The sequence below is a fragment of the Athene noctua genome, chromosome 11, assembly GCF_965140245.1.
Source record: "Athene noctua chromosome 11, bAthNoc1.hap1.1, whole genome shotgun sequence".
Lineage (NCBI taxonomy): Eukaryota > Metazoa > Chordata > Aves > Strigiformes > Strigidae > Athene > Athene noctua.
This window is the reverse complement of record NC_134047.1, coordinates 15672168-15689152: the sequence shown is the minus strand read 5'-3', so window position 1 is coordinate 15689152 and position 16985 is coordinate 15672168. Positions and strand designations below refer to the sequence as shown.

General features: G+C 37.6%; 1 protein-coding gene across 11 annotated transcripts in view; it reads left to right on the top strand.

The window, feature by feature from the left end:
• Positions 1-16985, top strand: part of KLHL13 (kelch like family member 13) — a 90230-nt gene that overhangs the window by 14897 nt on the left and 58348 nt on the right. For 3 of the 11 annotated variants that reach the window (XM_074914808.1, XM_074914806.1, XM_074914803.1), the window contains 2 exons: positions 4258-4316; positions 14120-14191. In XM_074914808.1, the coding sequence (XP_074770909.1) occupies positions 4297-4316; positions 14120-14191 (92 nt within the window). In that variant the 5' untranslated portion in view covers positions 4258-4296. The other 8 variants (XM_074914817.1, XM_074914816.1, XM_074914811.1 and 5 more) reach the window with 6 other exon arrangements.

Here is a 16985-nt window from a genome sequence, read left to right as displayed (position 1 = left end):
TATGTGTTAATGCTGCTCTCAGGTAATGCAACACGGGTGCCTGTTATAAAAGCTGGGAAGCTATGCTAATGTCTAGAAACGTGTACAAAGTTCACACTGAAAACTGCCTACATCAAGCTATTCTACATCCTACTTTTAAGATAGGAACTAATTTTTGGCATATATTTCTCTGTATTTGGAGAGAGATTCTCTTATTATTCTTATTTAGAGGTTAAAGCAGCTCTTTGAAGAGTACAGTTCAATGTCACATTTAATCAGCTGCTGCTAAAAGGAACAATGCTGCTTCCTTCTTCTCTTTGCATGGTTGCTCAGTGGGTGCCAGGGACTGCTCAGTGGGTGCCAGGGATGTCTGGCTGCCACCAGGTGAGTGGGATCACCTTGCTTGTCTGATGAGAGGCAGTGGTAGCTATGCTGGGTGCTGCTTGCCCTCCAACAACTATTTTCTGTTGAATTGTGCAGCTGGTTGGTTTGTTAGGTAGGCAAGTAGTAGTTAGGTTGAACTAAGTGTAATGTGGAACTGTATCCTTCATTAATGTTCTCAGGCTAGAATTTAGCCTCTTGCTCCCTGTCGATTTAGTCATCAGTCTGTTTTTCAGCACTTCTGTTTTGTTATGATTTTAATTTTCATTGGCTACTGTGCTAGAGAAAGGATTGCATTAATGTTGTAGGTCAGGCTAAATCACAGCATCGTACGGCTTTGTGATTTCTGAGCATCATTTGAAAACAAATTGCTTCCTGTAGGAATGGTGTGTTTGCTGAGGTCTGTCATCTGATCTGACAAGTTTATTTTTCGTGTTCGCTACACGCTCATATGTTTGCCACAGAGGATGAGTGGGCTTGTTCATTTAATGGCTTCCTAGACTGTGCACCACACACTTTATTGTCTTTGACATGTCTTGTGTCACTTACTTGCTGTTGTTCCTGAAGACCTGACTGTAACTGATACAAATAATGTACATAAGCCATGTGCATAGTCTGTCAACTCGGAAAAATCTGGAGTGTTCTGATAAAAGATGAAATACAGGCATAAAAATAAACAAGTTACTGTCACAGGGTATCCGCTAAGTGAGTTGTGTGCACTGGCATATGACCAATGCATGTAATGTTTTTATTTATTTTATGGAATTGGAATTAGAAATAGTCTAATTTCTCTCTGAAATGCTAATCAATTTTACATGAGTCTGAACCACACCCCTTTTAAATTGTCTTCCTAAATTAGTCCTGAAGGTTGTTAAAACAAATATAATAGGTTATAAAGGAAATGAATCGTTATTCATAAATATATGTACTTGCTTTTGCATATCTGAAATAACGACTGCAAAATATAACAGCAGCAACAAGAGCAACCACCACAAACCAGAGATCTGAGGAACTTGCACACCAGTGAGAAAGTCAGCTGCCAGGTCTTGGCAGGGGGAGACGAGTTAGTGCTGGTGATGAGATTTGTCCTTTCTGTGGATGTAGTTAGTAGCTGCAGAGTCGTAAGTGGTGGTGTGAATTTCTCGTATTTGTGTGTTGAGCATGTAAAGTGAGGATGGAAAAGTTATAGCAGCTCTGTTGTTACAGTTGGAAGTTAACTAAAACTCTTCTGAGTATGAAAAATTTTATTTTTAACATGGAATTTGAACTATCTGAATTTCTGTGGTATTGAGATTTGATAAGTGTACACTTACTGAGTTTTGTAGTTTATTGGAAGAAAATCCATCAGTTGTTTTAGAACTTGTGTTCATCAGCTTGCCCATCCTGTACTATTTGTATTTATAACCTTTAGTTTTCTCCTGTTTACAGGAAAAAAAAATACCTGTAGCATTTCTCATGATTTTCTACTGCAAGCCAGCCATGCAGCTCCTCAGAGGTAGTTTCTTTTGTCCCATCAGCAGTGGTTTTAAAAAAAAAAAAGCCTCAAATTTAATAAAAAGAAAAATTCAGCTTTCACCTTGCAGTATAATTGGCTCAGCTTCCTTTCAGAAGCAGAGTAATGTGAGCGGATAACATAAGCTGTTTTGCTAAAACCCCGTCCCAGAGAAACCTTCAGGGAGGAGTTATACAGATAGAAGGGATTTAATTTTTGAAGTCACTCTAATAGCTTTTTATTTGAAGCCAGGCAGCAAGGTTAAAGTTATTAAAGGTAGTACTGACTGTATGTAAACAGTTTGGCCAGTCTAATATGTTAAACAGTCTCTGGGAGAAGTTGAAACTGATCTTTTCAGGAATTCAGGTCTAGTTTAGTCAGGAACAGCAAAAATTTACTGTATGCTACTAATGCTTTTTTCTTCAAAAACTTTAAGAAACTTGTGGCTAGGTTGAACTTGAGTGACCTGTTTAGGGAAATTATGTAAAATGGAAGGATTAAAATAAAGTATTTTTATTTGTAGTCAGTAATTGAAAGGTTTTTCTTCCCAATTTTTAAGTAAGCTGTAGTGAACAGTATAGTTGATATGTACAGATAAGCAACCCCATTAAAGACCACATCAAAGGAATGTGGTTTTGACCTCAGTGAGCAGGTGTATGGAAAGAAGATGCTTAACTATATATGCAAACCCATCTGTAGTGTATGCTTGCCCAAGAGGAGGCCAACTTCATTTATTTCTTAGCATTAATTTAATCCCAACCTTAGGGTTTTGTGAAGTTAAGGACCACCTGTCTTTTGATCCCTTCATACTGTTATGTAGTGTATTTGCCTCATCAGAGGAGCTTGTGGAATGTCCACAGGATGATAAAACAAGGAATGAGGTTGTAGTATCCATCCTAATTACATTAACCACACTGCTCATCACGTAGGACTTTGCAAGTAACTATTTCTGAGTATGATGGTAGGAAAGCAGTTCACATGTACATGTACTCTTTGAACATGTTTTATGATGGATGACAGATAAAACATATTCTATTTACTCAGCAGACTTCTTTAAGAGAGGAGAACCTGAAGTTTATTTGAAACAAGAGGATGTCCCAAGGTGCAGCAACACCAGGAGTTAAGAACCACCTTATTCTACCGGCTGCTCTAGCATCAGTGGAAGGGAGGGGACAAGCTAGATGCTTTTAAGCAGTTCTGTTTGCTGCTTCCATTACGGCATATTTGAAGTATTGCAAAGCACACACCGAACTTAAAATTCATGCTTGCAAATACCATGTGATTTCCTTCCACTAAATGTCTAAATCTGCTTTAACAAAATAAAATTTGAGACAGGCTCCTAAATTAGCATTGCTTGTAACCTACTCTCTGAAGTCAGAATTGTATTTGTAGCGGTAGTTAAAGAGCAATTAAAGAGGAGAGGATAACCTGCAGAAGTTTGTTTTCTGTTTTTATATATAACTGACCTGTTATTTCAAATCTTTTACAGATTTACTGTTTTGTGACCATATCTAAAAATACTAATTTACTTTTGTATGTTAAAAGTATTAAAAATAGGAATTTCTGCTTTGGGCTGTAAATTAATAGTAAATTGCTTTAAAGAAATATTTAATTCATACAGCTACTATTTTTTTCATTCACTTATGTTTAACAATTGAAAATATAAAAGACCAAAAATCAGAAAAGTGGCTTTTTTCAGGGGCATTGCATAGTTTATATTTTGCAATGCTTGCTGCTAAATGATGTTAGCACACTGAAATATTACAACTGTTTCACTGTCCCTTTAAGTGGAACTACGAGTTTACAATCTTGACTATACTCTGTAGTCTTTCATTTTGGTTAATGGCTGCAAGATGTACTCTTGAGACATAAAAAAATTAAACAAGGAGTTTTTTATCAACTGTATTAGATCTTAAAAACGGAACTCATTAAAATTTTGGCCTCTGGTACAAATTAATGTGATTACATCTTGCACATAAATAATTCGAGCTGTTTCTCTCTTAAAATAAAAGGTGACTTTAATGAGTCACAGCTTCCATTATAGTAAATTGTTCATGGGATAGGCAGGCTCAGGAACAACTGGGTTAAACCAAGAGATTATTTGAAAAATCTAGGGCATGTGCTCTCTTGGTTCAGTTGATTAGTTTTCATAATTCATCCTGGTTTCCACAGCAAAGAGCAGTGTAATACATGCAAACAAAAAGCAATTTTCTTCCCTTTGTGCTCCTTTATCTCTGTAATTTTACTGGAGAAAGTTAGTGAAATGGGGAGAAAGTCATATTGTGTGTGAATGTTTAGAATGAATGTTTGTTTGTTTTGTGAAAATCCATGGGATCTGAGAGGCAGATGCTATTATGGGATGTCTGTCTGTAACTCTGCTTCAATTCTTTTTTGTTTGACTACAGGTGCATGAAGAACAGAGGAGATATTTCTGCTTATCAGAGATGATGTGGAGAGACACTTTGTGAGTAACTGATGTGTGTTTTTTGAAAAAGGCCAAAACGCTAATGTGGGAATCTTTCTTTTTTCCTAACTTAGAAATTCTAACTATGCCATTTGCTTAGCAATTTCATTTGGTTCTGGAAAGCTGTGAATATAGAGCCCTTCATGGAAGCCATAGACAAAGCTGATCATTGAGATAAAGAGCTGGAAGACAGAGCAATAGAATATGTATAGTTTCATAAATGATTAACCATGATATCTAACTTTTTTAGAGTGGCTTTTACTGTTGACTGCTGAATGTGTTCTAGACATCAGTAAAAGCCCCTGACATTGGAACCTGTAGTAGGGTTAACTTGGTACTAACAGAAGGTCTTCTGTCAAGCTTACAGATGCTACCTATTGTACCTGACAGGTCATTAACACTTTATTGTCCTTGTCTAATTTTGTTTGGAAGTCTGATATATTTGCCATAAAGAAGATGGGAACAGTAGCAGTCAGTAGCAGCTTTTCTGAAAGTTTTCAGTTCCTGTCTGCTGGACTGCAACAATGTTCTGGGAGGATGCAGCTAAACTATGCTCCCAAAATATTAGAGGAAAGGAAGAACCTCTATGTCTCAATATAACTGTACCTAAATAAGTATTTAGAAGATTTACTTTTGTGCAAACAAGGTCACTTTTTCTGAGCACAATTAGGTGATGCAGTGATCTTATTTGTTAGATGGACTCCATAAATATGCTGTTTCTAGCACTGTAGACTCATCAGCCAGCTCTTTCCTTTGGGGCAGTTAGTCCCAGTGTTTCCTTTTTTTGGCCAAATTTCCAGTAACAGTTGAGAAGTGAAGCAGCACGTTATTTTAGGATTTTCCATGATAGTCTTCATGCTTTTTTTTTTGTTTTGTTTTAAGTGTAATATGATAATGTGGTCTTGAGAGCTTTCTTTTAAACCATAAGCTTTGATACTCTGGAGCTACTGCTGTATTCTAATGATAATTATCTAGGAGAATGGTGTCACAACACTGTGGACAACTTCAGTGCTTTTCTTGTCACTGAATAGCTCACATAAGATGCTTGAGGTAACGGTTCTTCTAAATTTCTAAATATTTTTGCATTTGTAGTATTAATGCTACACCATGAAAATTTTGTTCCTAAATTGCAAAATATCCTTTTATTATAATAGACTAGTAATTGCTTAAACTCATAGCTAGGAACCAGTTTGGGTTCTTACATGGGATTTGCCTTTTGTGTTACCTAGATGTAAGGAAAAGATTTTAAAATTATCTTTACGCTTCCCTTGTCCTGGACCTGTTTGCATATTTTCATAGATAGGGTTTTGTGATTTGTATTTTAGTAACTACTTTTAAAAAAATTGTTATTAATGCTTAATTTCTTCCTTCTGGGATAAGGTTTGGCATCTGCAAATAGTGGCTGGTAGTCTGTCTTGCTTTCAGTCGAAAGAAAATCTGCTTCAAGATAATATTGGCTTGCAGTCATCTTTCCCTTGGCTTCTTCCAGGCACTGCTTGCCAGTTCAGGACGGCTGCGGGAGGATTTCTTTTATAAGTGTTCTGGCCAGGTGCTGGATTCTTTATGAAGCAGTAGGAGAAATCCTTTGTCTGATCCAGCTGACTTGCCCAGGAGATAGTGTTGATTTGATGTACTCTGTGACCTTGAAATCACTCTCTTTTGGCCAAAGTCCATGAAGACTTTGACACAGTTGGCTGAGTAGCAGTGATAATATTATTTAATAGTAATATAACTTTAAAGAATAATAATTAATACTTTTAATAAAAATATTACTTTGAGATACATTTTGTGAGTAACCAGAGTAGTGGATTATTTATTCTTTGGTTATGGCACGCGTTGTTTTCCTTGTTTTCAGATTCTGGTCAGGGCTCAAGCAGAGTCCCTGGATTAGATCTTGTGGGCAGAGATCTTCCTTCTGCAGCTCCTCAAACTGCTCTGGTCTGCCCCGAGACAGTCTTTGGCAGTCCCACTTCTGATCCAGTACATCAGGTAGGGGTGGCTCAGGGGTCTGCTACTTCCTTAGGCTGCTTGCTTCATAGATGGCCTTAAAAGTGTCCCTCTTTAAATTCTGCAAACTCAACAACAGAAATTGCTGTTAGTAATGAGGTGAGGGGATGTGACCAAAGACTTGGTTTGGTTCAGATACTTCTGTTTCAACTTTCCAAGCTGCTTCCTTAGGACAAAGGAGCTTTTTCATAACTAAAAAATCTTTACCCTTTAAAAAGAAAATAATCTTTAAACTCTTGCTGTAGCTTTCTAGAAGGGTGAATGAAGGAAGCAGAATTTGCGTGGTCATCTGATCTATACAGGCTTGCATAAGTTTGATGTGCTTTAGACAGGTACAGTGTGTTAGACAAGTACAGTTGTATTTACTTACCAGCTGGGTATCACTCTACAGAGCTTGGAAAAATTTGCAGTTGAGAAATAACTTCATTTTTTAAAAAAAAGTCTTAGTAAAATTTGAACTTGATTGATCTCTTATTTCTTGTTTAAAAAAATGTTCAGGTATAAATGTTCCAAGTATCAGTCTACATACCTTAACATATTTTCATAGTGATGCCACAGTCCCTGACAATGTGTATATTTTTCTTTTGAGTGTGTTTACAGATCTTGACTATATTTTAGAGTGGTAAATTTCAGAAAAGGCTCTGAAAAAATAGGCAACAGTCCGTGGATCTAGCATTTAATTCTTACAGACGGTTGCTGTTAAGGACCTTTTAGTTGCATAGCAGTCAGCTTTTCATGGTCCTCGGCATATGGCTGCATCAGGTTGTGTTCTGATACTTAAAAGAAGAGGATAAGGCTTACAGCCAATGACACCCACTGTGAACAGTGTTTCTGGATTTGCCTACATTAAGACTCCTCTGTGTCAGCATTAGTAGCTGCAATAACAGGTAATATCTGTCTGCTGGTTTCATTAGTTCTTATGTGATTATTGCAAGGGTGAATATGTGTAAGATATAATGGGATAGCTTGTGAATTGAATAGTTTAGTCCTTGTTGTAGAATGGAGCTGCAGGAGCTGGTTTCTTTTCCCAGTTCTACATGATCATAACCTGGGCTTCAACCTCTGTGCTGTAATATGTCTTTCTGTGGGTGGCATTTATACAGTTCTATACAGTTTGTGGGATGGATAATGGAAATTGGTATTTACCTGTTACTGTTGGTTTTATCATGATTATTACTGTGCACGTATGAATGTGTTGTATTACTGGTTAAAACTGGAAAAATGTTTCTCCTTTTGAATGCTCAAGCAGCAAGCTTTACAGGGCTTAAAATATATACAGCAACTTAGTCCATTAAGTTAAAAAGTGGCTTTGCTAATAAAGTGAGAACATACAATAAAAGTTTTTCATTTTAGTAATATTGACTTTTACTTTAATGTGCTTCAGAAATATTAATTCCTAAGTACACTGAACAATATTTAACTTAAAATTATAGAAATAAACCACTTCAACCAAAACAGAGGTGCACACCCATTCCCTATGCTGATTTTTTTCCTGACAGGCTGAATGAGGGTGCCTTGTTCTACTTGACATCTGCTTGTATCTGAGTAAGTCTAATTTGTACAATAGTAATAGGTACTTGAGCTGTGCCCTCATTAATCAGTAGATTAGGGGTGTATGTGACAAGTTGGACACCAAAGGGACATGTTGTATCTAAGCTATTCAGTTTCCTTGTGAATGGACTAATACGTTCTGTTGGCCTTCCCTGATCTTAGTAACCACCTAAAGCTTTATGCTCTTAAAATAACCGACAGTCAGCAGCTGGTTTCTTACCAGGGCTTTTTTCACTCCTAGAGAAGAGAAAGTGGGATACGAATGTCAAGTCCTGTGTTCTTCCTGGAGATAGTACAGGTTTTTCTTGTATTTTCTGGATTGCTTCTGTGTGCATTTTTTTTAATGGAATGCTTATCTAATCAAACTTTTATCAGTGGAGTCTATTTCACCACTGTGGTTTTATTAACTATAGGTGATGATGAATGAGCTTTATGCTGAAGTTGTAGCCACAGGTGATAAAGGCTTTATGAGGGATGGAAAATGCAGGTGAAATGCAAGTCCTTTACAGAACACTGAAGATATGGTAAATCTGTAAGGACTCAAATATTTTAAGAACACTTGTTCATCAAATTGATTAGATGTTTTGGGGCCAGCTAATAAGCTTCATAATATTTTGATTCATCTTGCCATAAATATGTGGTTTGTTGTGCAAATCCACGCATGAAACAGTTGATCAGCTGACTTAAAATTCCAAAAGAATATTTCATTTGAGACAATGTTTTGATACACACACCTCAGCATTGCAAAAATTCTGCTTTCTGCTACTTTACTTTCAGTGTAGTGGGTTGAGACTGTCCTTGCATAGTGCCCTGATGTGGTGTCACATGCAGCTGCTTGTGGAAATGGGTGAGTTTCAGGTCCCTGCCCCATTTGTGGGAAAGATGTGATGCTGTGTAACAAGGTAGGTTTTTTTGTCCTTGGAAATCTTCAGGTAAAAGCTAACTTTGGCAGTAAAATAAGAGCATTGAAGAATGGGAGGGAAGGGGGCAAGGGAGAACCCTTCTGCCAGCTGTAACACATTAGGTGCATGGGACTCAACAGCCTGGTTCTTTCCAGCTTACTGTCTTAAACCTGAAATACAGCCTGAAATAGCGGATGTGGCAAGAGGTGCCACTTCCACTACAGTCTGGAGGGACATGTCTCTGGGGTCTGCTGGATGTGAAGAATTGGTAGGGAGGAGCTGTCTGGCTCTGCTCTTGATGAGGCTGTTGGCTACTAAGCTGTAGCAGGCAGGCAGAGGTGGTTGTTAGTTTAGACACAAGTAGAGGTCAGAGGCAGTGTCATCAAGGTCATTGGTGTGGAAAGAGAGACTCATTTGAAATGGATAAACTTGAGAAATGATGTACAAAGAGAGGAGAGACCTCTGATGGGGCAGACACAAACTAGTGGATTAGGGTTTCGGTAAAAGTGTTCTCTAGCTATGTGTTGTCCTATGTGTCGCTTAACGAGTGTATTAGCAGACAGGTCTGGTTTTAAACTTTAGTTACATAACTCTTTATATAAAATGACGCTGCATTTAGTTTGAAATTTAACAATGACTCTGGCATTGTCAGATCTGTCACTCTTAGACTTCAAATTAAGAAGCCCATAACTGCCAAAGCACAGATTGACTTGAGAGCTGAGATCTGTTGTGGCGCAGATGCTGGTGTACTTAGGCAGTGAAATAATCCCGTTTTAGCTCAGGAGCACAGAAGCATGATTGTGTTCCTGCAAGTGTTATGCAGAGGCTGAAATTGCTGAATGATTTTGAGATTATAGGTTTGATTGCACTGAGACTATGCAAAGGTTTTTCTCTCCCCATGTCACAGCTCTAGAGGTTTATTTTGCTGTCTCTAATGTCTTGTTAGAGGTTGCTGTAGCTATGCAGAAACAGTTTGTATATTCTGATTTGGTCCGTTTTGGGACATGTTTTAGAATGATGAGGGCATGGCAGTAGATCTCTTGTAGCATTGTACTCTGCACGTTGGTAATGTTTCCATTGCCAGCTTGCATTCTGCAGGTTAGAGTGTATTTTTCACAAGCCAGATGTTCACTTTTTTAATAGTGCTCTGTGTGCTGTAGAAGCTAGTTTTGCAGAAGAATGGTTTACATAAAACAGGAATTACTTGCACTGATTTTAAATATAGATTTGTATTATGGAGTTCAGTGTAGTGGATCCTGTTCTATTAAACGCACTTCCTTTTTAGTGTATGTAGCTTACCTGAAACTGCATTACTTGTAAATGGCATTTCAGGAAGTCTGAACTGATCCAGCATATGCCTACTGCAGAATTTTAATGAACTCCTGTGTGTAATACGAAGTGTGTTGGGTTTTTTTTAGTATCAAAGCTTCCTTAAATTTTAGACTTTGGTCACACAACTTTTGTTTTTAATCATGATCTCTTGCTTTTGCTTCAAGGACCCAAATGTGAATAACTTTGGAAACAGTATGTTGATTTTTATTTATTTTTTAAAATGTAGTAAGGAACATTATAATAGTCTTTTTCATTAAAGAGAAAAATCCATGGGGAATATTTTTTTAAAGTTTGTCTGATGCCCTCTTTAATGCTTGCTCCTAAGCAACCCTGTCTCAACAGATGTTGCATCTGGGTGTTTGCAGCTGGATCAGAATAGCCTCTGATGGAAAGGCCTGACTCTCTGCTGTTATCATGCTAGCAGAGTGCTCAGCAATCAGCTTGCATTTCTTGTCATCGTTTAGTTTTGGTGGCTTTTGATCAGAGATAATCAACTGTACTGGGTTTGCAAGAAGCAAAGCGCCACCTTAACAGTCACTGCTTACTTGCACTTGTAATGCGTACCTGTGCCATTCTAGAATCCTGGAATGGTTTGGGTTGAAAGGGACCTTAAAGATCACTTAGTTCCAGCCCCCCTGCCATGGGCAGGGACACCTTCCACTAGCCCAGGTTGCCCAAAGCCCTGTCCAACCTGGCCTTGAACCCTTCCAGGGAGGGGGCAGCCACAGCTTCTCTGGGCAACCTGTGCCAGTGTCTCATGACTCACAGTAAAGAATTTCTTCTTTACATCTAATCTAAATCTCCCCTCTTTCAGTTTAAAGCCAATACCCCTTGTCCTTTCACTACATGACCTTGTAAAGAGTCCATCCCTAGCTTTCATGTAGACCCCTTTAGGTAGTGGGTGTCTGCTAATAAGGTCTCCCTGGAGCCTTTTCTTCTCCAGGCTGAACAACCCGAACTCTCTCAGCCTGTCCTCATTTGAGAGGTGCTTAAGCCCTCTGATCATCTTCGTGGACTCTTCAGGACTTGCTCCAACAGATCCATGTCCTTCTTATATTGGGGGTCCCAGAGCTGGACACATCACTGCAGGTGGGTCCCACAAGAATCCCCTCCCCTCCCCTTTACCTGGTGGCCACGCTTCTCTTGATGTAGCCCAGGATACAGCTGGTTTTCTGGGCTGTGAACACACATTGCTGAGTAATGTTGAGCTTCTTGTCAAGCACCCCCAATTCCATCTCCACAGGGCTGCTCTCGATCCACTCATCACCCAGCCTGTATTTGTGCTTGGGATTGCCCTGACCCATGTGCAGGGCCTTGCCCTTGCCCTTGTTGAACTCCATGAGGTTTGCACAGGCCCACCTCTCCAGCCTGTCCAGGTCCCTCTGGATGGCACATCCCTTCCCTCCAGTGTGTCGACTGCACCACACGGCTTGGTGTTGTTGCCAAACTGGCTGAGGGTGCCTCGATCCCACTGTCCATGTCACCAACAAAGATGTTAAACAGCGCCGGTCCCAATACCAATCCCTGAGGAATGCCACTCGTCACTGCAGTTTTGTCAACTGCACTAAGTCAACCTCAAGCTCCTGGTTCGTGCTGCAAAGGCTCACAGATAGACTCCCTTACTGGAGGCAGTCTTGTGTTTTTTAAAAAAATATAATTAAAAATTGCATAAACTGATGAAATTTCTTATGAAGCAGATTTTTCATTTTTTCTTAATCCATATGAAAAACTGACTCTGTGACAAGTTTAGATCTTTTATTCTTTTGAATTTAAAGATGCTATGCTTTTACTTAATTTTGTGGGTACGTGAAAATGCTGTGAAAAATACAGCTCTATGTAGTTTGCTGAAACTTTCCTTAGGTAATGTTATTTGAATACTTACCTGACAAGCAGTGCTAGTATATACAAAAGTAAAACAAAATATCTTTCATCCAAGGTGCTTATAACTTGGAGTGCAAAATGAGAGAGCAGGTGCAGATGAGGATCTATGGAAAAATCAAACTGAGTGACTAAGAAGAAATACTTGCTGTATATCAGCACTCTGATGGTCAGTGCCATGTGTCATTGCTGACGATGGTTATTTTGAGGGAGAAATTATTGCTGCTTTTTTTAAAGTCACCTTTGTGCATAATGGGTTACATGGAAGAAAACAGAGGTGCTTGTTGGATGCTTTGGCAAAGGTTGATTTAATTAAGGGGAATAAATGTTGCAAAAACAGCAAAGCTGAGCCCTGAAGGGCATTAAAAAGCAGCTTCTCATGCTCGATTTAGAGAGAAGCGTTGAGTATTGGATGGATAAGCTGTAATAAAGAGGCTGAAGAGGTAAGGCAGGAAGACATTTCAGAAGTTAGAAAGGTTTAAGAGATGTGGAGCTTGTCAGAAACCAGAATAATTCAGTTTTATGAAAGATGGATTTACCTGAGTAGGTAACAAGGGAGAAAAGGTTGCATCTTGAAGATACTGGAGAAATAGTTCTGGAAAAAAATTGTTGTATATTTGAGACTAAGACAGGCAGCACACACTGTGAAAGATGGTGGGGTTTTTTTTGCAGTTTATGCAAATTGATTTGATGACAGAAATTCATAAAAGCAATTGATCGATGTAACCTCATTTGTTTAAGTCTCTTGCTAGCCTGAATGTGTAAGTTCTTTAGAGAAACAGCACCCTTTGTGTTTCCTATATCTTCAGTCTCTTGCCAAGGGAAGAGGTCTTGAAAACAAAACACTCTTTCTTTACTCCCCCCAGCAAACAAATTACCAGTCAGGCGGAATTGCACATGCCTAATGATGTAGTACTGCAGGCAAGATGAAAAGCATAAATGTAGGTTTGTCCAATGTAGATAGAAAAGAAGAATTTGATATAAATATTGTCATGTTCACCCAAGGGTTTGTAATATTAAAATGTGAAGACCTAGTTCAACTTCTGAATTTCATTTTCATTCTTGATGCTTTGTTGGCAAAGAGAGCAACGAGTAATGTTAAGCGATTCTGATTTTGTTAAAATACAGAATATTTTCATTGTCTGGAATGCTTTGTAGTGACAACAGTGACTTAATATTGATTGGAAGGTATTTCAGTTCATAACACATTTACAAGAGATTTATAATAAAGAAAAACTCAGTACCTCTGTCTTCTCTACAACTACATTTGAGGTATTTGAAACCTGTGATGAGATCCTTCTTAACCTTTTCTTCTCTAAGTTGAACAAAGATGAGTAATTAAGAGGTCAATTCAGTTTTCTCATTTAATTCACTGTTTGTGCTTCAAATTAGGCCCAAGTCTGCTATCATTTCTGTTCAGTCTTCTAACAGTTGAAGAGCAGCAAAGTTTTGGTGCACTGAAGCTTTAGTTCCTTGCTTTGAAATGGAATACTATGATTATATTTCCTCCTAGATGTTCTCCTTGGTTTATAAGGCACACATGAATAGAAGACAAGTTAATTAGAAATTAGCATCCTAGATTAGATCCTGCCTTTGCAAGCCAAAAGAAGACTAATTGAAGCTTATGGTAGTCAAGGGAGTAGCAGAAATACAGGCAACACAGCTGAGCAGTAGAGATTCATGCAGAAGAGTTTGTGTGCACTAGGTTTGGGGAAGATTGGGGTAAAGGCTTTTCATTGAGATTGGCACTTTTTATACCGTCACAGTTTTTTTCTTTTTTTAACATCAGATTTTTCGGTTGATGGAATTTATTCTCGAGTCAGTTTTCTTTCTTCTGTTGTTGATAGCCTTGACAAATTTCTTTAAAAATCTCAAAAGGTAGTATGGAGATGGTCAGCATGCAGATACTGTTGTGCCTGAATAGATTTTAGGATGTGGCTCGTTGGCTTTGTGACTCATTTTTATTTCTTCAAACAAACCCCCTAATTTTCTTATCAAAAACAAAAGATAGACTCCACATATCTTTGGCAGCTATTTGCTGCAACTTCATGCGTTCTACCATGTTAAGCACACCTTGGTGTGGCTATCTTAATCTAAAATGACATATTACATTTTATATCCTTTGGTCAACAGGGGAGTTACTAACCTGGGCGGCATGGATCATTCTGTGCTCAGAGGGGAGGTGTCAGCAGTGCTTCATGACAGGTATGTTGCAAGTGTCTGAATTCCTGCAGAGGTATCAGTGGGTTTTTTTCAGGATGGCAGCCTGGAAGCCCTTTTTCCCCATATGGAAAATGGAGGAATTCTGGAAGAGCTAATTAGCAAATGACTTTAAAAAACAAAAGGACCTAGTTAATGAGTTGTAAGCTAAGTTGTTCCTCAAATAATGTGTTTTCCCTCAAATATGTTATTTTTTTTCTTTTTTCCCAAACTCAGCTTTAATCTTAATGGTCCAAGATTTCTGTGGATTTCTAGTCCAAGATTTCTGTGGATTTTTCTGATTTAGTTGATACAGCTGCACTTGCATCTGCTTTTAGGTATCCAAAGACCAATTACGGAACAACAAGGCAGGAATAGTTACTTTATCAAATCTTTTAGTGTGCTGCTAAGAACATTCCCAGTATGGCTGGAGAGGGATTTCTGTCTTGAAATATACTGAAATCAGCCATTTGGTCTTTCTTGATTATACTTTACCTGCTACTTCATCTTTTTGTGCTTACTCTTTTTTTTAGAAAGCAAACTCACAAATTTAGGGCAAGAGTAGAGACAATCACCTTGTCCCGGAAGAAACTCTAGAAGAAGAAGATGATTTTCCTTATTTCTTGAAATAAAGTTCTTAGTTAAAACATAACTGTTCTTTTATTAACTGAACCAGATTTCAGGAAGCTATAAAATTGTTTACAGTTTTAACTTGTGCTGTATTCTGCACACCTGTAATGGTAGTTTTGTCTGATCCGATTAATAAGTGACTCAACTAATTTTTTCAAAGAAACAAAAAAAATCAGTATGTTTCTAGTGCAGTATCTTTCTGTAGAAAATCTTTGAAGATGTACTCCATGCCTTTGTTAGTTTTCATGCTTTTTGTAGTTTAATTAGGAACTTGATGATTATTTTTCATTTAAGCTTAGATGCCTTAAGTTTATAATGAAATAGCTGCTGGTACAAAAGTGTTTGGCACTCGATATTGTAAAGAAGCTGCATCATGCCAAGAATGTTAGTTTTGATTTGATTTTTTTTCTCTGAGAATGGGACAGGGATCTATAGGGTGCTTTTCTGCACTGCTATATGAACTATAGCAGCAAGGATAAGGGTATTTCACAACACTGGTAGGATTTGTTTTCCCTTGTAGGTGGTTGAAGATATTGCTGCATCAAATAAATTGTTCATGACTAGCAATTTTCTGTTAATGCCATTAAAGACTTCCACATTCTTCATTTTGATTGTTAATGACATTTAAACCTTTCATTTAACTAGGTTAATATATTTAAAGAACTGGTTTGAGCATTCTTTGTAAACATAAATGTTCAATTATTTCTGTTCCAAAGGTTGAATTGACATTAAGCAACTTAAATTTTTAGCAAGTTTAGTCTAAAGAAATCTAATAGAGCTGTTTCTGTAGTTTCATTGACTGATCTTGTGTACTTTGATCTCAGTCTAAACAGATAATTCATGGGACAACAGTTTAAATTATTGAAGTTATGTTTTGGCAGTAGCGAAATCATTCTTGAAGAATGATCCAGTTTATCAGTATGCTGCTTTCTGCTTCTGAGGGGATTTTTCGCTAGTTGTTTGATCTTGAATTAAAAGCAACATACTTTCTGGTTTGTGTGGTGTTGTGTGGTTTGTTTTTTTTTTTTTTTCCCAAAACAGGCACACAAGTGCCTTTTGTCTGCTGGATGCATTTATGGTGACTTGAACATGTTCAGTCTCAAGTTTCACTTTTCAGGTTTCCGTATGAGTGAAATTCTTGTATACTGTTGTCTCTCAGTGAATACGTACAGCCTTTTAGTCAGTCACATTTCTGCTTAGCATAAAAAGTGGCAGTTCAATGAATTATGCTTAAAACTTGAAGAAAAAATTATAAAAACTTTCCCTAGAGCAGGGAAAGTTTTATGTGTTCTCTGCATCTTTAAAAGCTTCCAGTCTCTATAAACCCAAACAGCACTTCTTTACTCTATCCGATCTCCCTCTAATTAATCTGTTGTACTTGATTTTATTTAAGTCATGCCTCTCTCTGTAGCAGTGATGTTACATATATTTTCTCTCCTTCTCATTAGGTCCATGAATTCACTTATGTCCTTTGTTCTTAGGCATGCGCACTTGAATATTTTAGAAGTAGTATGTTTTCATTTGAAATGTGAATGTTGGTATTTTCATATGAAGCCTTTTGAATATATTCATGTAAGAGCTAAAGTTAGAAAATAAAGAATTGGAAAAAATCCAGTGGATTTTTTTGAGGAGAGGTTTCTTATCTTATTTATTGGACACTTGTGTTGGTCACATCTGGTCTCAGTATGGTGTGTATGACAGTGTTTGTGCTTGTTTAGGAGGAAATGATTTCTTAACCTCAGTGAAAGAATTAACCTCTTCAGTATAAGGTTTTTCGCCAATAAATGCTTTTAAGCTTTCTAAATTAACTTATTTTAACCAATTACTCCAAATGACTTAAGGTTTAATAAAGTAAAAACTCCCAGCTTTAGTGTTGACTTAAATTTAAATAAAATCTCTGGAGGTTTTTTTTTCTATATTGACTAGGTAAAAGTAATGTGTTTTTTGTGGTGATGGAGTATTTGATAAAAACCCAGAAGTTGATCTTGTATGACTACCAATTTATGTGCAGGCTTGATGAATAAATTGGTAACATTGAACTATGTTAAAATATTTTTTTGCATGAAGAAAGGAATGGTGGTTCAAAGTATTAACACCCTCTTGCATATTTAAAGCTTGTTTCCAGTTTTGGTTTCGGTGCATTTCTGGGTTAGTTGCAATTAATTAAACT